Consider the following 25,899-nt stretch of genomic DNA (forward strand, 5'->3'; position numbering starts at 1 on the left):
CGTCCATCTATAAAAAGAAAATAAGAAAAAAAATATACAAGTATCACGCGTGTTTCCCACCGTCGCTACCACGTATATTTTAAGAACGTTTCGAAAGTAACTTCTTTAAACGCAAACTGAGCACACTCGCGTTTACGTACAGTGTTAGTCGACAAGCGTTAAACGAGAAATCAAAATACATTTACTCTTTCGAACGTTAACGAAGAAAGAGGATAATTCGAGACGCGCGATACGAGCAGAGCGCGAGAGCGACGATATAAGTTGCGAATAACGAACAATACAAAATGACAATAATTAATCGAAGGTCTTAAAAAATGTCTCGAGAATCGAGACGGGTGATTCTTTTATATACGTATAAGCTAGCATATACGCGTTCACGCGTTTTCTCTCCCGATTCGTTAATTGAAAATCAAATTCTTTTCGTTTTACGGACAAAGTCCACAGCTTTTCGAAGACCTCACGGTTTAAAATGGTAGGCGACTATTCGAAAAAAAAAACACGTGATAATTCCGTAATTCCGTATTACCGTGGGACAGTTCGCTAAACCCACGCAGCCTTATTAGGCCTTATTAAAGTATTATCGCATCACTATTAAACTTAACCATTAAAGTAACGGTAAGGCTTAAGGTACTCGAACGAATATACGAAAAAAGTGACGGCGAAAATTGGACGTAGAAAAGTTGATTTCTCAGACAGAAATTTATTTGGAAGATAAGTCCAACGTTTCGTCGTTCATTTAGCCAAAAAAATGAATTGCGTCCAAGGTAATGTTAAAAGTTTAAACAATCGTATTCTAGTATCGTTAAGGAAATTTTCTCCTTGTTCCTTTTTATCTCTTCTTCCGCAACCTTACTCTATTGTCCCTTTTTACGACGACTATCGTTACATTACTATTACTAATATTAATATTTACTGTTACTACCATTGCTGCTATGACCACTACTAGTACTACTTCTACTTCTAATACTATTACTATTACTGCTGCTGCTACTACCGCTATTACTACTTCTAATACTATTACCACTTTTACTACTACTATGCATTTTTATTAAAGATGCTGTTTCTAATATTATAATAACGATAAAAAGAATAAGAATAAGAATTGTTATTAATACTATCACCAATATTGTTATTATTACTACTACTATCGCTACTGCTGCTACCGCTTTAGTACCACCGTCATTAATAATAAAACAAGATAATAATATTAATAATCGTATTCTTACTACTAAGACTGCTACTACTAACACAACCACTTTTATTCTTACACTTGCTACTTCTAACTATTTTTATATTATATAGTAATAACGTTAAAATTAATATTAAACTGCCTCTGCTTTTATAGCTATTATAGTACTACTATTAACAGTACTATCACCTCAAATGACTCATCGTCATTGCTCCTTCATTTTTCTATTAACACGTGAAACCAAAATGGCGGACGACGACGATGATCAATTGCAAATGGCTACTACTACCACTACTACTACGATCACAACAATAATAGTAGTAATTGTAAGGGTAACGGTCATAGTACTATCACTAACCTCTTCTGCCTCATCGCCATCATTCCTTCATTTTTCTATTAACACATGGTGGATGACGACGATGAATTGCAAATGGTTACCTATTACTAATAGTGCTACTACTACAATCACAATAGTAGTAATTGTAAGGGTAACGGTAATAGTAAACCCCCTTCTGCCTCATCGTCATCGTTCCTTCATTTTTCTATTAACACATGAAACCAAAATGGCGGACGACGACGATGATCAATTGCAAATGGCTACTACTACCACTACTACTACAATCACAACAATAATAGTAGTAATTGTAAGGGTAACGGTCATAGTACTATCACTAACCTCTTCTGCCTCATCGTTGTCATTCCTTCATTTTTCTATTAACACATGGTGGATGACGACGATGAATTGCAAATGGCTACCTATTACTAATAGTGCTACTACTACCACTACTACATCAGGATAGTAGTAATGGTAAGAGTAACAGTAATAGTGATAGTAATAATTATAAGAAATCGACGCGTACCGTTTCAAAGTTTTAGGGGACAGTTCAGCGAGGGAAGAAGAAAGCTTGTAATCGTCTAGTAGCGAACTTGTATATATGTATATGCGCCTTCGTTTAGTATCTAAGTACGTGTATCATGAAGATGAAACTTCATCTCAAGGATTCTCCAAATATTGGAACTTCTCCCTCTCTCTGTGCACATATTTGCAGCGCAGATTAAAGTGCCTTATGACAGTTTACTCGTACTGTAAAGCAATATCCAAGACGGTAAGATTGCAGAAGAACCGAACGAAAGGCAGGAACAGACAGCAGAGGGAGGTTGGCAGAGAGAGGGAGGCTTTGGATTTACAACTGAGATTGCATCAAACTAGAAGTTGAAGAGAAACTAGAAGAGGAAAGATTAGAATGAAGTAAGTATTTTTGAATTCCTTTCCCAAAGATTCGAAAGGAGATGAATCGGTATTCGTTGTGTATGCGCGTACTGCGAGACTGAACGATTTCGCAGAAATTCTTAGCGGAGAGATAGGCACGTAGATAGAACGTTGACCCTCGAGCGGAATTGAATATGCCGTCGAAAATTTATTCGGAGATTTAGAAACGTAGATCGACTTGGCGGACTTATTCTGTGAAGATAAGGTCGTTCGAGGGTTAAGTGAGAGGACGATGAAACGGAGAACGCGTCGATCAAGATCTGTTGAAGCTCGCGCGATCGCGAATCGTTTCGCTAATTCCTTAGATATCTCGAGTTCTACCTTTCTCTTGTACATAAGCCGCGAAACGTTCAAAATCGAATTCCTTTGTAATTAACACGACTAAGCGTTAAACTAAGCGTTAAGCGTAAGCGAGCGTACATCTGTAATTATTCCTACGATGAACGTGCTTTAGCCAATGTCGGAGCGTGTGTTACCGATTTATGCGCATTATTATTATTGTTAATGATATACAATTGTATTTACTTTTATAAAATAATATCGAACATTGTAATTAAAATTCTATACCGAAACTACTGTGTATCCAGACGAGAGACGAATAAATAAAACGATCAGAACGATTCGCGACAAACAATCGATTCAATCGATCAACGAGACATTCCGGTCCTAGATCGTGGTGGTCCTAGTGATCGGTCCTAGTGGTGGTTCTTCGGAGAAACGATCGATCATGGGAGGTTAATTATGGCAAGTTAGGACGAGGATTAAATTACAGCGTCCTGTCTATCGATAGAAGACTGTTCGATCATCTGTGTTTGATCATCGGTCGCGTTTCGATCGACTTAGTCATTCATTCACTGTCGCAGCTCATCTATTTTACATTGGTTTCCTTTACGGATAACATCATCGTTTTTGTTGCCAGAATATATTTATAACCAGGTAAGTATATGTAAAGTACAGCTAAGTATTCAAAAATTATATATACAGGGTGTTTCGGAGGGTAGCTGACGTGATTTTTAATAAAATTTCCCTTTACAGAAATGAGATTTGAAGCTTCGTTTTCGAATTATTAAGAAAAACGCGAACCAATCAGAACGCGAGGACTGCGCATGCGGAGACGCGGAGCGACGCTTCGAACCTAGCTGCGCGCGCAACTGTGTTTTTCTTAATAATTCGAAAACGATGCTTCAAATACCATTTTTGCAAAGGGAAATCTTATTCAGAATCATGTCAGTTACCTTCTATTACAGGGTTCTACACTAGTTAGGTATAGAAGTTACAAAATTGAGCGTCGGTATGAAACCCTTTACGAACCGTAAATGATACTATCCGCCGGTACGGAAGTAATCCTTCGTACATGATATCTTCAAGTTTTTTATATCCATATCCATCTATACTACAATGTATATATATATATGTATTCCAATTATTAATATGTCAATTATTTATTTATCAAATTTTTTCATTTCAAAAATTTTCTCTCGGGTCGCCAAAATCAATTTGCACACACATCTCCTTTTCCAAAACTTGTTCGATATTAGTACATGATTCCAAAGTTAATTACTCTTGCACTCCGATGTAATTTAATGCATATCATAATAGATTAAATCTATTAAATCAGTGTTAAAATAATTATACAACTTTGTTATTGAATAGAAAAATGTACAACATACCTCTTCATATATTCTATTATCCTGCTGCCAGGAGAAGTTTTCAAACCATTCGTACAGTCGCGCCTTACCGCTGTACATGTCCACTGCGCATCCCTTCTGCGCAGAAACTTGTGCCACCTCCTCGCATATTCTGCTATCCTGCTACCAGGAGTCGATTCCGGAATAGTCGCTGTCGGCCATTTTGACGCAGATCTACTGCGCATTTTTTTCGCGCAGATCTACTACGCATCCCTACAGCGCAGATCCACTGCGCATCTCTTCTGCGCAGATATTCGTGCCACCTCTTTGCATATTCTGTTATCCTGCTACCAAGAGTCGGTTCTGGATTAGTCGCTGGCGGCCATTTTGACGCAGATCCACCGCGCATCCTTGCAGCGCAGATCTACTGCGCATCCTCTTCGCGCAGATATTCGTGCCACCTCTTTGCATAGTCTGTTATCCTGCTACCAGGAGTAGATTTCGGAATATTGAATTGTGTCGGCCATATTGACGCAGAGTTACTGTGCATCTTTCCGCCCAGGACTACTACACATACTTCTGCGCAGAAATTCGTGCCACCTGTTTGCATATTCTACTATCCTGCTACCAGGAGTAATTTTCAGGTTAGTAAATCCGTTATTTATTTCCCCCACTACTCCGACATTGTTGGAAGTCCTCCACAACTGTTTTATTATCCTGTTACCGACAGAGTAGTTTCAGGAAGTGAAATCGCTATGCTTAGACTGTTTAATAAAAGCAATTGTTATACGACAAAATAATGAAATGTAGAGATATAGCATTAGAAACTTCCAGGGACTTCATATTTATATAATTAATCAAAAAAGCACAATTTTTAATTGCAATAAATGTGTAATTAATTAAAATGTATTCATGATACACCTCCTTGCACATTCTACTATTTTGTTGCCAAGAGCAGTTTTTGGAATCAAGATTCCGTAGGTATTTGTTTGTTTACGATTATATTTTACGGCTCTGAAATCTATTCTTGGTAGTGGAATAGCAGAATGTGCAAGGTGGTGGCACGTTTATGTACCCAGTGCATGAATGGTAGATAATAAAGTGAGAGGGAATCTTAAACGTTTTGTGGTTTCGAAATCTGCTCCTGGTAGCAGGATAATAGAATATGAAAGGAAGTATAAGGAAAATGTATAAGGAATTGAAAAAACAAGACTTGCATAATATTATCAGTTTATTAAATTAAATAATGCTTCCTCTTACTGTTGTACAGTGATTAGCACATTTTAATAAAAAATTTGAAGTTGAAAAAGTTGGTATAATTAAAAAGACGGATTCGTTATAAAAACGGCACATTAAATTAGCATACAAATAAATTCTTAAAATAAAGTCAAAGCAAATGATTCTTTAAACACAATTCAACATCACAAATTCTACAAATATACAAATATAGGCATTGATTACAAAGAAAAAACCTGAAAAATTGAAGAAACAGTGGATAAAAGGATTTTAGGAATGTGATGCTTAATAATTACAGATAAATAAATTTGCTGCACAAAGTGGTAACGTGAAAGCATTAAAACTTACATTTTTTGATTCAAGAATCTCTTATTCATCAAATATACATCAAATGGTGCATTATGTATTAGGGAGTCGCTTGAGTAACAACATAAATGAACTATTTGATTTTACTTTACTCCTTTTAAAAAAATCAACACTCATGATTCTCTGATAGATATATTCCTTTCTTGTTTCAACTTATTACATATCTTAAACTACATAGAGAAACGTTTTGTACTTATAATAATGTTACACAGTAAACACACTAAAACAATAAAAATTAGATCTTAGGTGTGTACCTCGAAATTTAAAATACCTTACCTCTTTTCATAACATTGCGATTTTGAAGTTACAGGGCAGATTTTTCTATCTAATTAACTCCATTATGAGCAAAATTAAATCATTTCAATTTTTCAATTTCTAAGTGTCCCAATAGTTTTTCCATAATTACTCATCTTTTGCAATGGATCTCCAATTGAAAAAATATTTCAAATAAGACATGAATTCTACAAATTAAAAGCATTTAAAATAAAGTTTAGTAGCAAAAAAAGTGAAATCAATAAACATACTTGCAATTATACAAATGCAAGTGAAATATTTAATATGCTTTAGGGACTCCTCTAATATCATGTATCATATACATTTTGAAAAGAACCTATAAATCATAGATATGTGCTATAACAGTGCCATGCTTTAAACAATGACATGGTTCTATTAATCTTCATGATCCTACCAAACATTTCCAGTGCATATTTCTTTCCATGCTTTAGATAATTTATCTTAATGAAGTTACTACTGTAACAGGTCAATCGTATTACTATTTTGTATTATACATACGATGAATATTTACCAATGTATGCAAGTATTGAAACTGTACTTACGCTCATTGCCAATTAGCACTGGATACTTTGTATATTAAATTTAATATATTTTAACTTTTCAATTCAGATTATTCAACGATTTGATTTGGCTTGTTTAAAAACTGCCAACCTTTCCTTTCTTGAATTTTTTTTTAATACTTTGCTTACAATATAATTTCTTTCCTGCAACAATGTAACAAATTTAAATATATTCAAACAATAATATTTGAGTATAGTGAAACAGATTCTGTACATAAATTTACTATTTACTAAAAACAATCAAATTAGGGTTTACAGTTTTGAATTTTGTTCACGATCTCATAACTAAACTACATGATTTTTATCCTATGTTCAAAATAATCTTTATATTTCTGCCCCAATTACTGTCTCATACTTCAAAATCGCGCTTCATTTATTTTTTTATAATATCGTGAAAAATAATATGTACGTTCTGTAAGATGATTGCTCGCATTACCAAAATCCCGAATTAAACGAAAAACCGTCATCTTTGATTCATCGATTTTCTTTTTATTCGGTTTAATTTTGAAACATGATGACGATAAGGTTAGGATCACTCTAGGCGTCTTTTAACGATGATCATCATCGTCGCACGTTGATGTAATTCGTTGCAATGTTACAGAAGATGTTTTATTACCGTGAAAACCCTTTGATAATATTGCATCGTTATTTCTCGTGGACGCTCAAATACGCCTGGACTGATTCAATCCCAAAATGGTACATTCTGTACCAATAATATATAAAACATGAGAACGTGATTGCCTGGTTTGAATTACGAAGAATGAACGTGATACGCATTGTCGCAGATTATATAATAATTTACCATATTTATAGTTGACCCAGGCCCGGTGAGATTGTTCACTCTCCATTATTTTCTAGACCAGCAATGGGCAGATTAAGTGCCCGAAGTGCTCACGGGCACGGCTCTGCAATGGATTCAATATTTTCAGATTCTAGAATTTTCAAATTTTCAAATTTTCAATCCTTTAAAATTTTCAGCTTACAAACTCTCGAGCGTTGAAATTTGTTCGCATTTACACACTTCCAAATATTGAAATTTAGAAACTTAGAAAATTGGTAATTTGAAAATTTGGAAATTTGAAAATCAAGAAATATAAAAATCAGTTGGCAATAAATAAGAGTTGCCCATCACAGTTCTAGACAGCGATCAATGATGATAAAGATTAAAACGAATCAGCGGCATTCTATTCTCACTTCTATGGTAATCACTGTCTGGAGAAGTTTCGAGGATCAACGATACCTTGTTCCAATCAGCTTTACGATGTTTCTCTTTATTATTATATCTGCGGTTACGTGTCGCACGGTATGTTCGATAAAATCGAATTTCGGTTGAAAATTCGGGAATTCATTCAGCGCTTGTTTACCTCATTATTCACGATAAGAATACGTATATACAATTAATCAGAATAATTGGTTTGTCAGTCGTTATTGAGCAGGACGTTATACTGATCCGACATTGTACTATAATTAACGAACAAAATGAACGAGAACGAGCAAACGCAACATTAGCATTAAACGACGTTTAAAATAAGCATAACGTTGTTTTCATTTTTTTGTTCTGCGCACGCGCGATAGTTACACACGATAATCTTTCGATTTTTAATATCATGCACGCCTTATCCCATTTCAACTAAGAGCTTACGATCGAAACATCGAACTAACGACGAATCGATGGCGATTAACAACCAAACGGTAAAACAGAAACGCCAAAGGATTCGTTCGATAACTTATCCTATGATCCTTCATCGAAAGGAAATCTATAGTTTGTGCTTGTACAAATACTCGCGAGAAACAAACAGTTTGCATGCAAGAAACGAAAGAAACGAACGATGTGACCCTTAATGGATCCACTAATATAAAATATAGATACACCCGCACGATGGAAGATTTTTCTTTCTTTTCGATACATCGTATGAAGCGGGTTCACGCAACCTAACCGACAACTAAACGAGCACGCACGGAGAAATTAAATTGTTTCCTTCGCTTTCTTCCCATTTTTTTTCTAACTTCATACATATATGTATATCTCCGTATTTGAGCTGGGTTTACACTCTCGCGAAATTCACGCGAATTAACCTGCCAATAAAAATTTCACGTCTGCACAGGCGCAACACGTTTGAGCTCCGCGCATGTGCACTCGACCCTCCACCGTTTTCGCGCGACACCTTTAAAATTTAGAACCTTATTTAGCACTTTAAATTGAGTATGTAAACGGGATTCAATTCGTTCGAGATAATTTGCACGCGCAGATTGATTGACGCAAATCGTGCGAGCTCGTAAATCCAGCTTTCACTTGCAATACATATTTTTTTTCTTTTATCAAGGGTATCGACACACTTGCAATACACTTGTTCGGAAATAAAATTTCCATGCTTCGTTTGGTAAATCGTTCTCTCTCGATCCGCTTGTTCAGTCCATTTTTTAATATTTTTTTTCTTTTTTTCTTTTTTTTTCCGTTCCACCTATATATTTCACATTGAACAATATCCTCAGTCTCGACTGGTCAATGAGCAATACTTTAGGAGATCCCGATTTTAAAACGAGGTCTCGCGATAAAAGGGAGGGTAACGTAAATTCTCGTCTCGTGTTTATATCACTACCGCTCGCTCGATATTAATTAATAATCTAAACTCGTACGTCTCGTGATAATGCGATTTCTCTTAATATCGACTAATTGTCCCCTCGAGAATGTCACCTCCGTTTCTCTTTTTATCTATATTATCACGAGTCAACGTTAATCGCCACGATAAAGGAACGCTTAACGCTGACTCGTCCTCTTTTTTGTTTCTTTTTTTTTTTAACTCTGTTAGACTGAGGATCTTTTTTTATACACAGGAATCATTGTTTCATTTAACGATTTACTTGTCAATTATATTAAGTATATTATTTATAAATTTATTCGCACGTAGTTCTGTTTAACAGGCCGTGGCTATACAGGGCCCACTACATTGATTTTTTATCCTGTGGCACGCGGTCTTCCGAATATGTTACAGGTGTGTACGCATGTGTACGTGTATGTGTGTGTTTAATGTACGTGTACTCGCAGTTAAGACTTAAAACCCTTATACCGTTTTCGTTTTCGCTTTTTCGCATGTTACGTACATGTATATATTATAAATTCCGACACTACTTCCTACCGTACCGAGCGTTGTTATTTCGTTGCGCTTTCCTTGGTCTTTTTAATTATATATATATGGTCATCGAACTTCAGGCATGGATTATCGAGTACTTCCTGATACACTCTGTTCTTTTGTTAATCATTAACACGTTGATTGCCACGAAATCGAAATGACTTCTCTAGGGAAAACGAGCTCCCACAAAATTTGGAAACTTGAAAATTTAGAAATTCAGAAATTTGGAAATCCAAAAATCTTTTTAAGAATTTGAAAAATTTAGCTAGTCGAAAATGTTCGGATTTAGAAATTTTCAAGTTTACATATTTCGGAAACAAATGATGCGAGATTCCCTACAGTAGCTCTTGGTTGAATAACCTACGTTGCACCCGAGTGTATCACACGCTGTAACAAGACTTGAGAATACCCCTGTCTTATTTTTATTTGAGCTTTCCTTTCTCTATATTATAATATTAAAAATTGCTTCCAGCGTGTCTTTGGTTCGATATTCAATTCATAGCTCATTTATGATCCTCGTCGCAATCAATGTGTTAAACCTTGTATGAACAACCAGACTTAATTTCTTGTTTCCTGAACCGCTTCAGATCTTCATTCTTTTGACATTTTCAAGTACAGAATTTATACAAAACATTTGACACATTAGATTATCTGGTTGCTTATACAAGGATTAAACAAGCGTACGCAGCACAAAACGATGTTCCCTGTATCGTAATTCTCATATACACACATACAATTAAATCAGTAAGTTAGAAAATAAGTCTCATTTTGATAATTAAAACTTCATGAACCGAGAGCTAAAATCTAACAATTTAAAATTTTCAAAGAATCAATTTTCAAATGTTGATAAAACACAAGTTATGTTTAAACACATCATTGTCAAATGTAACAAACTGTAACAATTCAAGTCTGAAGCTTCTAAAGATAATCTACGGTACAGAGAACAAACGCTTCGTCGGGATTCGAGTCGCGCGCAAACAAATGCAGTACTTTCTCAAAAGTTGACTGTACCTCATTGACAGATGGTCTATTTCAAATAAGTACCCATTCGAACAGGTCTCATGTACATTTTTTCTGCTGTACAAGCAATAAAATGCATGTTCGATACTCGCAAAACCTTGTCAGAGCTAGATCTAAGATTTTCTTGGAACGATGGTCAACTTCTAACAGTCGTACAGTCAACTTTGAAGAAGCTACCGCATCACCCGTATTTCTGTTCTATTTCTGCGACTCCACGTTCTCCCCGCTCTGGAACAAATACGTGGACCAGTATCCGAGATTGAATATGATGAACGTGGCAGGGAAAGCGATACGCGACACGTAATCAATTCGCGCAGTACCCTTAGCTCTACAATTGAACCATTTGCATGGTAGAAGACCCGAACAGCATTTCTCGATACGTGGAAGCGACAGTCGTCGAAAACGGTTGAAGTCTTGCGGTGGTATCGTTTGTACAGTGACCGCCGGTGGCGATGGGGTCGCTCTGCGAGACGTGGTAGGAGATGGCGAGGGTGAGGGCGAGGGTGACGGTGAGGACCTCGCAGGGCTTCTGCAATAGTGTCGCGAGCTTCTCGTGGAGTATCGGCCGCTACTCTCGGCGTTGTGCAACGAAGAGAACGAGGACGACCTCGGCTGCGAGAGTCGCACGTGGTAACGTTGATGCTGATGCCGTTGCGAAGGTAACGATTGATGCTGCGGCGGCGGCGGTGGCGGTTGCTGCTGCGGCGGATGTTGCTGTATGGTTTGTTGCGTGTTACCGTGATGTTGATGATGCTGGTAATAGTGATGATGCTGGCGAAAATGATATTGTTGACAACGTGGACGCGTATGATGAGGTTTCTTGTGAATATGATCGGAATGGCCGCGAGCCACGTTCCTTGATGATCCGAGCGCTTCCTCGTCGACGTTTACTCGTCCTCCTCTTCCTTCCGAAACAGGTACGTGGACCAGTACGCGAGGTTGAATATAGCGAATACGATGGGAAAGAAGATCCGTGAGATGACGTCGATGCGCTTGGACCTCGTCGGGAACTTGGACAGCCACGACCTGCAGCAGTTTTTTTTTCGTGGTTGCATATGTAATTCGCAGTGCTGCATCCTATCCACCGACATGGTATCCTCCGGTTGGCGGACCAGAGGTTTCTGAAAAAATGCCGACGACGTCGGGTCATTAGTTACCGTTTGATTATCTTCCTTTATTCCTTCCTTTTTAATTTCGTTTCTTCTCAACGCTTTCAGTCACAACTACAGTTACAGTACCGAATACTTGTTTCACAAGCATACTTGTTTCATAAATTATGGAAAGAAACTTATGGTATATTCGGTACAGTTACTGTACTTGTACAGTGAATTTAAATTTCCTTTCTTTTGCAAGCCACCGTTTGTGAATCGAATACATGATCAACAAGAAAAAAAACAATTAACACGTAAAGCTGACTGCGGTGCAATTTCTTTGATAGTGTTGAATTTCGATCTCGATTGAACTTACACGTGCATGCTTTGATCTTTGCAAAGTTTACAGAACGTCAAGAAGAGGAGATCGATGCAAATTCGTGAGGGAAGTATCTTTGAAGGATCTGCTCTTTTACGTTTAGCCTCTGACACGATACAGCGAGGTAAAGGTCTTTTGAAATTCTCAAAGTTCTGACGTTTCAAAGTACCAAAAGTTTGATGTACCTCGCTGTATCCTGACTAGGTATCAAGTCATTCGATAAGTAAAGTGATTACAAATCCTACAATTCCCGTGTACTACAATTTTTTCGTTACTTATAGAACGACGTGATATAAAAATTCATGCAACGATGATAGTGGCGATATTAAGGTACGCGCACATCCAGCTTTGATCAACGATAATTTAAAAAGCTGATTCTTGTTAGGATGTCAGGTAGTGGTATCAGATACTTGAAAGCCTAACGAATATTCGACGAGCCACTAATTACAAAACGCTTGGAAAATTCGTTCCTTTTTTTGGGTACAAAATAATCGTTGTGTACAATAGTTCACGTTACCTACGTAGCATTATAAGGAATAGAATAATATTATGCAACTTTCATTACCAACGGATAAATCGCATACATAGTTACAGGTAATCTAGTCAGAGTTTGCTTTACCGAACGCTGAAAGTCGTATTACCGAATGTAAAAGTAAATTAGATATAAAATACTGGACTTGAAATGAATTATTTACCTGTAGAGAATGTTGAAGTGGTCCATCATATCCGGTCTAGCAGTTTACAATAATAAAAATAAAATAATAGAATGAATGTACGTTATGGTTTCTAGGTTCAAAATGTTTCAATGATTTAAATATTTCAACTATTTCTTTTCAATAAAAAAAATAGGAAAATTCACGTTTAAACTATTTGCTGATGAATTAGCTTGGAAATTAATTTCATTTAACGCTTCTCGTCCAACTGTCGACAATTGCAAACGTAGCTTTTATCACTGACCAAAGATGAATGTTGTCAGGAAATTTCTTTCTTACTCTCTGTCCTTATTACACCATAGAAAAATCAGAATCATTTGCAAGAGGTTGTGTGAGGTGGAGATTCCATCATCTAACAAGGGATACAAAACAAATACACGATGAAAACAAAATTACTGGACCAAGGAATTCGAATAAAAATGTAGGAAACACAAGTTAACTGTAGACCGATAAACTGCGATCGAATTTCAAATTAACACACTGTTGTACATCAAAGGTGTAGGTCTTTTTCATTTTTAACATTGAATACCGGAGGTGCAACACACTTACAGTCCAGTGAAATTAGCAAAAGCAAGTTTCGTACAAAAATTTAATTCTGTAATCTACAGAACTTTATCATATAAACATGTGGTCATATTTTTTTCTTAGAATAAACTGTTCTGAATTTATTTACATTATTTATATTAAATTATGTATTTGTTAAATGAAGGTAGTAAATTAAGCTGTTTACCAAGTCCCATACTAATTCTATTAAGATTGAAGCTTCCTTTCACTTATATACAATAAAGTTTCTCAAATTAATTTCTGTACGAATAACTGCTAATTCGACTGGACTATATAAAAAATAACGGAAATGGACGGACACTAGCGCGATCAAAAACGAAACAGAGATACAGAGAGGAGACTGGGAGAGAAGTGTGAACATTAATTAAGCGTTAGGACATAGTTAGAGCGAAATTCCGATGTCTGCGAATATCGTTGGATACTGACCATAGCGAAATTCGACGAATTATCTGGTTCGATTTGATCGGACGATGGATCGATCGACGACGATTGCTCCGTTTCAGACGGTGGATATTTTTTCTCCATATTATCGCTGTGCATATCGCTACGCGACGCATAATTTACTAGGGCGAATTCGAGGAGAGCGCCGAACACGAAAGTCAAGCACACGCCTGTCCAAACGTCGATAGCCTTTGTATAAGACACTGGCGGCAGTGAGGCATTTATTCCTGACGTCTGCGTAGCCATCGTCAACAGAGTTGTCACACCTGCATTTTTAAGAACATGTTAACCAATTTTACTAGTACAAATCTTATACATTATACATAGTTATAGCAACCATTAGAAAAGACCATACATTTATCTCATTTTAACAGAACATGTTAACTATACAATTTTACTAGGACTACTACAAGTCTTTCATACATTATACACAGCTGTTATACAAAAGACAATATATTCATCTCATTTTATTGACTCTTTAGAATCAAGCCACACTTTCAGCTAGGTATAAAAGTATTGTATACCAGTGTTTTCATGTTATCAGTTTTTTGCAATGGTGCTTTTATACCTCCCCATTTTCCATATAAGTATACTTAGGAATTCTAAAAAGAATTTCAAAATTCTAGAAGCTCAGAAAGAGCCTAGAACCTCTTGTCCTCGCAAAAGACTTCTATCCAGCTTAATAACTTGAATGTTACCTAATGAGACTCGAGCTGGAACGGCACTCTGATCCAGCCAGAACGAAACCCAGGAAACAATGACAAGCATGCAGCAGGGGATGTAAATTTGAATAAGGTAGTAACTGAATTCTCTCTTGAAGAGCAAGTCGACTTTGAGACAGCTGTATTCTCCTGCAAACATTAATTTCTCGTTAATTCTCTTTGTATCAATAACATGTTATCGTAAGCTGTGTTACACGAACCGGTGTTCGTTTTGCTGTTGCAATAGTCGGTGAGAAACTTCTCCAACGTGAATCGAGGCAGGTGTAAATTTTTAACAACTTGTACAGGATCTCCCTCTTTCCATATGAAAACTAAATCGTCGGTGGTCCAACCATCTGGAAGAAGTTAGGTTATATTAAATTAGGTTAGGTTTAGGTTAGGTAGGTTTAGGTTAGCTTAGGTTAGGTTAGGCTATTAATTTCTGAAATTATCAAATGATAAATACTCACAACTTGCCATGCGCAGAGAACAAGTTTGCCGATCCAAGGGGTATAATTTTAAATTCATCGGGCACGATAACGTTAATGATATCCTGCAAAAGGTGGATATTAGGAATTTTTGTGATTAAATATTTGTTTGAAGGTACTCACCGTATACTGTATAGAACGGAACCATGTGGGAAAATACGAATGTACACGTTCGGCATAATAATATTGTGAAAATGACCCTCCTTCTCGTTTGAAAAGAACAAATCTGGCATCCAAACGCGACTCGCATCCGTTAACGTTAAATATTTCAGACGACCTGTAAAATATTATAGAATATTGTAATATATTATCAAATATTATAAAATATTATATAGCGCGGGTATACAATAAAATACGCACCTCCAAAATCATCAAAACGTAGCCGTTCATCCAGCCATTGTTCCCGGAACGTTAACTGTACAGAGTATTCCTGCGGATAAAGAAAGGGGAGGATTTAACCCAGTGAATTTTAAGAAGTGAACAAAAGTTGCAAAACGCTCGAAATGATTTTTATTTCGAAATTTCTAATATGGCATGTGAAGGGTCGTCGATGGATCTTGTGCACGGAAATTTCAAATCCGACGTCAGAAAATATTCCCTATGAATCTTTAACGAAAAAAAATTTTCTTAAAATCATATTACACGTTAATTCATGGACCTTATCTATTTTGATAGCTAGGCTTACTCGGTTAGTTTGATTACGCTTATCACCAGATTCGTTGGCAAGATTCGAACAAATTCTTACATTCGAACAAATTTTTTTTTAACGTCAGATGTGAAATTTTTTTCTAATCATGAAATCTACCAGAATTGACAGGGTAAATGAAATGCGGTTGGAAGAAAACAAATTTGCATTCTTAATATTTTGATATACTAAATGGGTCTAAACCTGGAAGGTTCAGGAACTGTGTTCTAGAAAATTTTTATCATGTCACTCTTTTGTGATCATGTTTCAATTTATTTACTGACCTGGTTAACGTTGTAACTAAACACTGTTTTGTAGTAAATCAGATAATTTATAATGACGGGATTGAACCTGAGGATATAGGAATTTATGAATACACGTAATGTTTTGTTTTTACAATGTATCAGATAAATCAAAAAAAAGAAAAGCAAGAATTTTATTACTCGACCCCGAGCATATATGCATTCGTTAAATGAAATATTACCAAAGTGTTCAAAGTGAATATTTAACGAAGTAAAAGAACAAACGAAACAAAATGCCAGGCTCGACACAAAGTGAAAATATCTCAAAGGAAAAACGTAGGGCCGAATGAGAACGGTAAGCTGCATCAATAAACGTGAACGAGGTCAGTAATTGCGTAACACAGTCACTTTAAAGTCTGCAAGCAATTTTTTCTTTCGGTTATAATACGGAGCTCGACAGAGCGCGTATTAGCCAATTTTTTGGTTAACGGAAATTTCCCTGACAGGGGAAAAAAAGGAAACTAAAAGTTCGCTAGAAAAAAGGTTAATTTCTGGATCTATACTTAATTAACGAATCTTATCCTAGATCCTTTTGAACGTACTAAAAAGATACGTTTTTGAATCCTTTAACGCTCGTGAAGCTTCGGAAAACTCCGATCAAGTTCGTTCGAGTTCGTCTTTCGCTGTTCGAACCACGTGACGCTCTAACAAGAATCTATCCGTCTTGAACACTGACGAGTTCTTTCTTTCTTGAGATAAAAAAAAGTCCGCGAAGATCGAGGTGGAAAAAAAAAAGGAAAAAAAAAGATCAGCCTTGGAAGTCGTTTTGGAGGTCGTAGGTAGTAAAGAGCACTTCTGCGACGACTAAAGGTCGCGGTGAATAATTTTTGTTCTTATTCTGACCATAGAGCGTTAAAGAATCAAGGCCGTGCGGATATCTTGCTGGAATGAAAACGTCTCGGTTGCAAAGAATGAGCTGAGAATATCGTAAGAAACACGGCAAACGAACAAACGGACAATGATGTTCAAGTATAGTTGTATCACATCGCGTGAAGCAATACATAAGAGAGACATGCAGACGAAGCAACATCGATGCTAACTACTACGTCTTTTCTACCATTGGGTTTCGACTACTTCAAAAACTACTCTACTGATTAATATATACAGTGATTCACATATTCGTTCATTAATTTATGATGTATTCATTCATTTATGATGAATTCGTTAATTTAGTTTTAGTTTCAATTTGTTGAATTTGTGGTTTTAGGATTTATAGCACTTTGAGCGCTCTTAGTAGTTGATTCATATTTTTCAGGTATTTTTCTAAGTGTTTGATATGTGGGATTAGCTGATAATACAGGGTGTGCAACTAGTAGGTCCTTCAAATGACGGAATTTTGAATAAAATTTCCCTTCGCAAAATTGAAATCTGAAGCGTCGTTTTTGAATTATTAAGGAAAAAGCGCGGAACAACTGCGCATGCGCAGACGCGGGAGCGGCAGCTTCGAACATGGCGGCTGCGCGCGCAACTCTCGCATTCCGATAGATTCGTTTTTTCTTAATAATTCAAAAACGAAGCTTCGAATCCCATTTTTGCGAAGGGAAATATTGTTCAGAATCACCTCAGCTACCATTTCAGAGACCTACTCGTTGTGAAACCCTGTACAAACACTTTTGATAGCAAGATAAGAGCATTAACGAACTGATAGCACTTAATATTTGATATCAAACTATTGATACCACACGTATTAATATTCACGTGTAGCTTGAAACTGAACAAGTTTCCTTAAATAGATTTTTGTAACTTACTTCAGATGTCCAGCACTAGATATAGGATCACAAATTAACACAGGAACAACCATTAATATACCCGACTTCAAAATAAAAAATAAATTAGTGCATTATACATAGGAATCTTAAAATATTATTTTCTATAAAAATTTGTTAACAGAACTACAACAGTATAAACACTAACATAGTATTTTTTTAACCTTCCTTCCTACAAAAATATAAAAAAAAAATTGTACACGTGTATTCATATGTGCCTTTATATTAAATTTAATTTGAAAAAACCATATCTGCAACTGAGAAATAAATTTGGAAAAATGAAGTGTCTAATAATGAAAACAATTTTATTCTTGAATGTGGTTGTTCCAGTGATAAATTCAATAAATACAGATTCAATAAGACCGAACAAATACGTGAATTAATGTATACAAGAATAAATACGTATATGTATGTACATTGCAGTGGACAACGCATGCATCTTGGCTCACAGTTTCATCTTTCCCAGCTGGATTTGTCCACACATCGACGTCGTCCTGTTTCTTTTCTACTTGGAAGGGGAAGTTAAAGGCAAGTGCTTCCAAACTTTTTAATTATTTCGTTTTACAGAAGCGTCATCTTCGATGACGTTAGAGATCCTGGCAGCGGATCCAAGTTAAAAATTCACCTATCAGTTCCGATTTTCAAATCTATTTGCTCGTCTGATAAGTTAGAGCTTTCATAAAGATCGGGTAATTCGAAAAAAGTGTTCAGGGCATTCCATAAGACAGGAAATTTTTTGAACAAAATGTAGAATCTCATGGAACCCCTCACTGGGTCATTCTAGACCCTCAATTTCTCATAAATAGAAATATTTTCTCTAAAATAAAATTTTGCTAACGGGTCAAAAATGTCCCAGCTTCCCAAAAGATTTCCCTGCCATTTTCGTCTCAAATAAAAATAAAAAAATTGATAACCAATAGTCAGATGTTAGCACTAGAAGAACAATTTTCGGTGTTTAATTATAAACGTGGCTCCTCGGTAAAAGGATTTCTTATCATATTTGACTTGGTAGATTGTCTGTGCTCCTTCAGAGTTCATCGTTCAACAGCTTCTCTATTATAAAAATGTAAACGCGCGATGATACGAAGGTTCTCGTTCATAAAACGACGCTTAATTATTCAAGATTCTTGATCGATTTCGTGTCATGAAAGTGGTATCTCGTACGTTCATTCAATTCATTCACTTTCGCTTTCATGAATACATTACACGCAAACAGTAGGAGTCAGCTAATAATCCGACTCTCGGTCTTCCGACTTTAACCCTTTGTACGCCTGTTCGCGTGAAAACGCATCACGTAATTAAAGTTAATATCAAATTTCAGGATAAGGCAAAGGGTATATATTAGCATTTCTAGGATGTAACACCTATTTTTATACGTCGCTTAATTCGCGAAATGGTTAAAGCTTAAGTTCGCAACAGGTGTTGCAATTGGACAAAGTATCGAAGAGCTTCAATTTTCTAAATAGCAGATTATCGCTATCATAGACTGGATCGCTAGCTTAAGTAAATGAGTGTATGCGTGTAAATGATCGTAAAAAAAATAAAAAGATGAAGATTAGAAGCAAAGGAGGATCGTCCCATAAACGAACGATACATACCGTGTCGTCCATTCAAACGTCGAATACGAAATGTTCCTGCATGGAAAAAGTGATTGTTTTTCTGTATCATCAAGCTTACGACTGCCTAAATGCATGATTTTCCTTTGAATCGCTCTTAATATCTTCTTTTAACTCTTTACAAAATTCGGCGGCTCTTTTGCCTTACGAGTTTCGACCTCTGCTTATAATTATAACTTACTTATAACTTGGACAATATAACTTATATACTTGTACAATTGTACTTGTACAATTATAATTTATATACAGTTAGTATACGACAGTAATTTATACAACCGTAGTTCGTTACAATAGAAAATGTACAAAAGAGTATACTTTGATATACAGGTTATTAAAAATGAAGTCGTAAGGCAACGAGAACATATTCTTTGAAGGACCTCCACTACTGGAATTGGCCTGTTATGATCGATGATATAATCGTTAATCGATGATTAAGCTCCTTTGACTCGTTAAATGTGATTAATGAGCAAACACACAAATAGAAAAGATTTGGACGTTGAGAGACTGAGGTGAAGGTAGTGATGGGTTCGAAATTGTTCAAATAGTTCCGAGTCTTCGATAAGTAGTGATGGGTTCGAACTTGTACAAATAGTTCCGAGTCTTCAATAGGTAGCGATGGGCTCGAAATTGATCAAATACGAGTCTTCAAGATTTTAACAATTAATATAAAGTCTCAAACAAAATATAGTCTAAAGAAATATTTTCAAATGCTTCGCTAATTCTTGATATTAGTAGAAAACCCATCACTATAGAGACAACACATAAACATGCTTAGAAGAAAAATATTGAAAGAACAATTAATTCCACTGTCGGAGAAAAGATCTCATGCTGAGACACGTATCAGAGAAGCAAGGGCGAAAGATTGAATCGCGTGTACAAAAGAGCACCGTCTTGACACGCGATGAGCTTGATTTTATCATCATCACCTTTACACTCAACGTGTTTGCGATGTTCTTGATGGCAAGCCATTTCGCCAACGATCTTATCGAGCTTTTCCTTTCGGAGTCGAAAGTCACATAACGTATTGCTAAAATTCATGAACTCGAGTTCATTTGCTCGAGATATTACGATGTGGAGACATGTAGGAGACTTTAAAACTTTAATCCGTTCTTCTCACGAATTTGAAATGCGGATTTGGGAATTTTTTACTTTGATCATTTGTGAAGGTGGTGCAACTCTTGTCATTTTCTGGAAGCCTGTGCAACTTCTGTCATTTTGAATAGCTTATATTTTTCTTGAAAGCTAACATTGTACCAGAACTTGTCCCCCCTAGAAAAATGATTACTAACAGTAATCCTAAATCCAAGATATTTTTCAGTATCACTAAATATTCATTTTCTAGTGGTTTAAGAAAAAAATTAACGTAGATGATAGAATCTGTGAATTATGACATGATTTATGATAAGATACCATTGAAGAGCGGAAATAAAATTCGAAAATCAGCGAATATAAAAAATGTCAAATTCCAAAACAAGAAATTCCATTCTGACAACTAAGTTCATTCCACTCTCCAATAATCACGTGACCATTGGTTATCAATTTCCATTTACTATTCCAGTAAGAATTGTTCGAACAATTCGCGAGAAAATGGGAAATATCACGAGCATCACTAGAGCTGGAAGCTAGAGATCGTTTGAAACTTTGAACGGCTTGCAACTTGCTGAATCTTGGAAAAAACCGACAGATGAATCCAAGTGTTCCTCAACGATTGCTCTCTGTCCAGCCTCTAGTAATCACACAGAAAACGAGCAATTAAAAACGAACAAACAAAAAGCCTGAACGATGAGGGAATTTTTGGAGTTTCGACTTTCGACTTCGATGGATCTTAAGGAGAAGCGTGAGAGGAATTGGAAGGATTCTCTTTCGATTTTAAAGCGAACGGGTATATGCTAGGATGTTTAAGGAAACCTCGGGTCAATTTTTTTATTTTTTCGAGTCATGAAATCAAGAAAAGAGACTTAGCAAAATTCGAAATGTTATAATTCTGTAAGATTTTTATTCGATTTATGAAGAATTGTCAGAAATTTTGTCTCTCCTGTATTTTCTTAAAATTTTCTTAATACCTTGGGTCTCGGTAAAATTGACCCGAGGTGAAAAAAAATGAAATTTCGTCAATCGATCGGGTGAAAACAATACACTCTGCTGAAGCAAACTCGTTCGATTATGCACGGACAAAGAACACTGCAGAAAAACACCGAGAAACACCACGCAATCGCACACAGACATTCAGTGTTATCAATCTCCGATATCAGTCTTTTCGTGTGAGTTATCGTCACGATCGAATCGAAGAAGAAAAAAAGAAAAGAAAGGAAACGGAACAGAAGAGCCAATGTCGAGTAAGAAAGCCACGGGTCGAGTCTGTAAATGGCGTTGTTTATCCGCTTTCTTTGTTTGTTCTTTTCGCAGAGAGAAAAATTAAAAGTGACTTCAAGGCACGATGGTTGCATTACGTACAAGAAAAATCGCTCTGTTTTCGCGTACACTCGGATGCAACATCGACTTTTGTTAAGACGAAGATTAGGTTAGGCTAGATTAGGTCTAACTTGTTATAAATTAGGCTCTATCCCCTACAACCCTAAATATTTCAAATTAAAAATTATCTAAAGTCTGCACGAATTATCTTCAGATTTTCCCTGGAAGCTTCTTAGAAATTCCTAGGAAATTTTTCTAGATTCCTCGAATTCCCTTACAAAATCTCCCTAGATACTCCTCAGATAATTTCACAGACACCACATTAAAATTTCTTCAGAAAATCTCTCTGATATTTCCTTAAAAATTTCCAACACTGCAATTCTCATGGTTCTAAAAAAATTCCCTAGAGTATCCCTAATATCCCAAATATCCTAAATATCCCTAATATCTCTAATACCCCTAATATCCCTAAAATCCCTAAAATCCCTAATATCCCCAATATCCCCAATAATCATAATATCCCTAAAAACTCTGAGAACTCCCCTATGGTCTCCCCAGAGTACCCTAACTTTAAAACTTAAAAATTCAGAATTTTCCTAAAAATTTCTCCAAAGTAAGGTTACCAACTTCTCCCTCAATATCCCTAGATGAGACTTCTTAACTAAAAAAGTATACGTTGCACTCGAGTGTACACCGCGCTCGGTACACATTCGGATACAATGCCTTTCTAGACAGTTTCAAACAGTTCAAAAACTTTCTATCTGGCTAGAATGGACCGCCATTACACGTAGTTACGTATTCAGACCTAATTTCTAAGTCAGAAGCAAGTCTTTATGCGCAACGAATCGTTAAGTCGCATATCAGATGAATGATTTCGAGTACAAAGGAAGCCTGATACGAAAGTATCGTGAAATTACTTTTGATACGTCAACTTGAAGTTCGACGAAAATAGCCGCCGTTGGTATTCCTGATAGAAAATGGGTTGCCAATTATAACGAACATCGATTTCGGACGACGTCATTTCATGACGCAAACGTCGTGAATTTTAGAAATTCACCTCCAGTTTTCAAGTATTACGAATTTCCGCTGATTTCTATGCTCGTGATCTTGAAATTGCTCTCAATTCGTGGAGAAAGATATTTTGGAACTGTCTGAATTTTGATACATTGCATCCAAGCGTGTGACGAGTTTAGTAGAGGTATTAAGTATGAAACTTGACATCGAAACATTCTAATTTGGTGAATTAGTGATTCGATCACTAATCGATCAGTGACTGAGCGATTCAGAAAGAACAAATGGTTCGATCTTCTTATGAGACAACTCTCCATGTATCACTATGGCAAAGTAGGTATTAAGAACTCTCCATCGTCCACCATATGCAAACCACCCACCCACAAACCATCCACAATCTGCAACCCACGTCTCTAAATTTGGACAACCTGGAACAACTTGTCTCCAAAAGCTTCCAAGACACAATCCATCCAGTTACTTCAGGTTTCGAATTAGTCCAAAAATATCAAAAGTGTACACTGTTCAAAATGAGTGAAAGACTTGAAAGTTCACGTTCCATTAGTCAAGTTTCATACTTAATGAGCAATAGAGTGACAGATAGATAGATAGAGAAATAGAAAGACATATGCCGATCACGTATAATAGAATGATACAACATGACAGTCAACGACATCGAGAAAAAAAATCAACGAGGTGCGACTGATAGCACATCCACTGTTTAGCACGCGACTGATGATCATTTTGTATGTATCGGGAAGCGTTTACATACTTATATACAGTGTGTTCGATTAATCGAAAAGAAAAGAGATTCGGGAATAAGATCGGGAACTTCTGGAGTAATAATGATACATTGCAACCCAAAGAAATCAGAATGGCGGTGTTTCGAATGCTGAGGGGTATCGTGAATTTATAATTGAACAAAATTAACTGTTTTTAATGACAGTGGTGTATTTACGGTAAAACTAGTTTGAATTGTTTTCTACCTGCATGGATTTATTAACTAAAGGTTACGCGACAGATGCGAGGTTCATTTATTAAGATGTCATTTATAATATAATATTGAACGTAATATTTCGGATGCTATATCTGAATAGGTGAACTTTAAATTATTTCGTGGAAAATTGGCCTAAAAATCCATCGTCGGTTTATAAATCCATCATCAGTTATGATGAGGTAATTTTTGCTAGAATATTTTATCGTAGCATCGTCCTAATTTGTTTGAGTTACAATGTACCGTGTATCTACTCCGGAATTAGCCCGACCCGGGTTAGATAGCATCCGTTAATGGGATAATAAATAATCCTTATTGAACGCGGGTCGAAAATTTAACATTGCACGCAGGACTCGGTGTTGACTCGGTTTTGTGCCTCGATTTGTTCTCGACAAAATATTTGGGGAGCGTCGAATTCAAAATTAAAGCACCTTAATCCTTCGAACGGCGGTAGAACAGTGACGATAGACAATGGATTATGCAGATAAGTCGAGAGTTCTAAAAATCGAGAATTTAAACCAATGTTCATTTTTCGACCCACATCACAGCACTATCCATTCCGAATTCTTCTTTCGCTTTTCTCTCAAAACACCCTGTATATATGTATATGTATATAGATATATATATATACACACACACACGCGTAATACAAATACAAGTACAGACAAGTGCAAGTCTTACGGCATCATATACACGTGACGTTAATAGATATACACAATGTGTGGATAATACAGATTGTATAGGCCTTGTTCATGATTACTTATTATTGCACTCACCATGTAATAATCATCTATTTTGCTGATAGAGCGGAGAAAGATGTTGACCTTCACTATTGTCGGCCCATCTAACACGTCGACCGGAACAGAACAAAACAAATCGATTAATTAAATCCAGTCACCGTGTGCCGAGATTTACATGGTTTTTTTTCTTTTTTTAATAAATAATTTTTCGTTTCTGCTCGCTTGTTTGATATTTCAATTTTCTGATTCAAACTGTGAAAGGGAATCGTGAGTTGGGAACCTTTTGGAAATCTTTTTCCGCAAAAGTATCAACGAATTTTCCTCTTCCTACTCTTATCTTTCTTTCGTCGGTTTCTCCTTTCAATCGTGATAATTTTACCGCGATTTTCCCGTGCATTTTACCTGTTTGCCATGGGGGTTTGGAAGTGGGACGATATGGGATCCTATACGTATGAACTGTTGTTCGTTTCAACGACATTCACTGTTAAATGATTATTTTATAGAATTTTTTAATGTTTCACTTTCATGATAATTTTAATGATCGAGATTGCAGAGTAGACTTGTTATATTGCCACTTCGGACTTTCAATATTAGTGGCAACGCGTTATATCGCCACGCGTTGAATTACAGTGCGTTAAATTATCTCGCGTTATATCGCCGCGCGATGAATTACAGTGCGTCAAAGTATCTCGCGTTATATCGCCACGCGTAGAATTACGACGCGTTCAATTACCTCGCGTTATATTACCACGCGTTGAATTACAGTGCGTCAAAGTATCTCGCGTTATATCGCCACGCGATGAATTACAAAGCGTTCAATTACCTCGCATTATATCGCCACGCGTTGAATTACGACGCGTTCAATTACCTCGCGTTATATCGCCACGTGTTGTATTGCAACGCGTTAAATTATCTCGCGTTATATTGCCACGCGTTAAATTATGTCGCGTTATATTGCCACGCGTTAAATTATCTCGCGTTATATCGCCGCGCGATGAATTACAGTGCGTCAAAGTATCTCGCGTTATATCGCCACGCGTAGAATTACGACGCGTTCAATTACCTCGCGTTATATTGCCACGCGTTGAATTACAGTGCGTCAAAGTATCTCGCGTTATATCGCCACGCGATGAATTACAAAGCGTTCAATTACCTCGCATTATATCGCCACGCGTTGAATTACGACGCGTTCAATTACCTCGCGTTATATCGCCACTAATTATATCGCCACGTGTTGTATTGCAACGCGTTAAATTATCTCGCGTTATATTGCCACGCGTTAAGTTGTCTCGCGTTATATCGCCA

General features: G+C 36.4%; 2 protein-coding genes across 10 annotated transcripts in view; one reads left to right on the plus strand and one right to left on the minus strand.

The window, feature by feature from the left end:
• The first annotated feature begins 4,524 nt into the window (after nt 1-4,524).
• The window catches only part of LOC100882951 (uncharacterized), a 45,616-nt gene continuing 24,241 nt past the window's right edge, over nt 4,525-25,899 (plus strand). Inside the window, exons 1-2 of the mRNA XM_076534286.1 lie at nt 4,525-4,731; nt 18,248-18,352. The gene's annotated coding sequence lies outside the window, so the exon portion shown is untranslated. The remainder of the gene's footprint in view (nt 4,732-18,247; nt 18,353-25,899) is intronic.
• GluClalpha (glycine receptor alpha 1) overlaps nt 11,433-25,899 on the minus strand; it is a 33,497-nt gene continuing 19,030 nt past the window's right edge. For 3 of the 9 annotated variants that reach the window (XM_012284017.2, XM_012284018.2, XM_076534275.1), the window contains 8 exons: nt 15,432-15,501; nt 15,195-15,348; nt 15,054-15,136; nt 14,805-14,939; nt 14,581-14,733; nt 13,868-14,148; nt 12,860-12,895; nt 11,433-11,815 (listed from right to left, as the gene is read on the minus strand). In XM_012284017.2, coding sequence (XP_012139407.1) covers nt 11,582-11,815; nt 12,860-12,895; nt 13,868-14,148; nt 14,581-14,733; nt 14,805-14,939; nt 15,054-15,136; nt 15,195-15,348; nt 15,432-15,501 — 1,146 coding nt within the window. In that variant the 3' untranslated portion in view covers nt 11,433-11,581. Of the gene's footprint in view, nt 11,816-12,859; nt 12,896-12,919; nt 13,230-13,867; nt 14,149-14,580; nt 14,734-14,804; nt 14,940-15,053; nt 15,137-15,194; nt 15,349-15,431; nt 15,502-24,630; nt 24,699-25,899 lie in introns of those variants that run through there. The other 6 variants (XM_012284019.2, XM_012284023.2, XM_003702924.3 and 3 more) reach the window with 4 other exon arrangements.

This window comes from Megachile rotundata, chromosome 8 (genome assembly GCF_050947335.1).
Source record: "Megachile rotundata isolate GNS110a chromosome 8, iyMegRotu1, whole genome shotgun sequence".
In the NCBI taxonomy this organism is placed as follows: domain Eukaryota; kingdom Metazoa; phylum Arthropoda; class Insecta; order Hymenoptera; family Megachilidae; genus Megachile; species Megachile rotundata.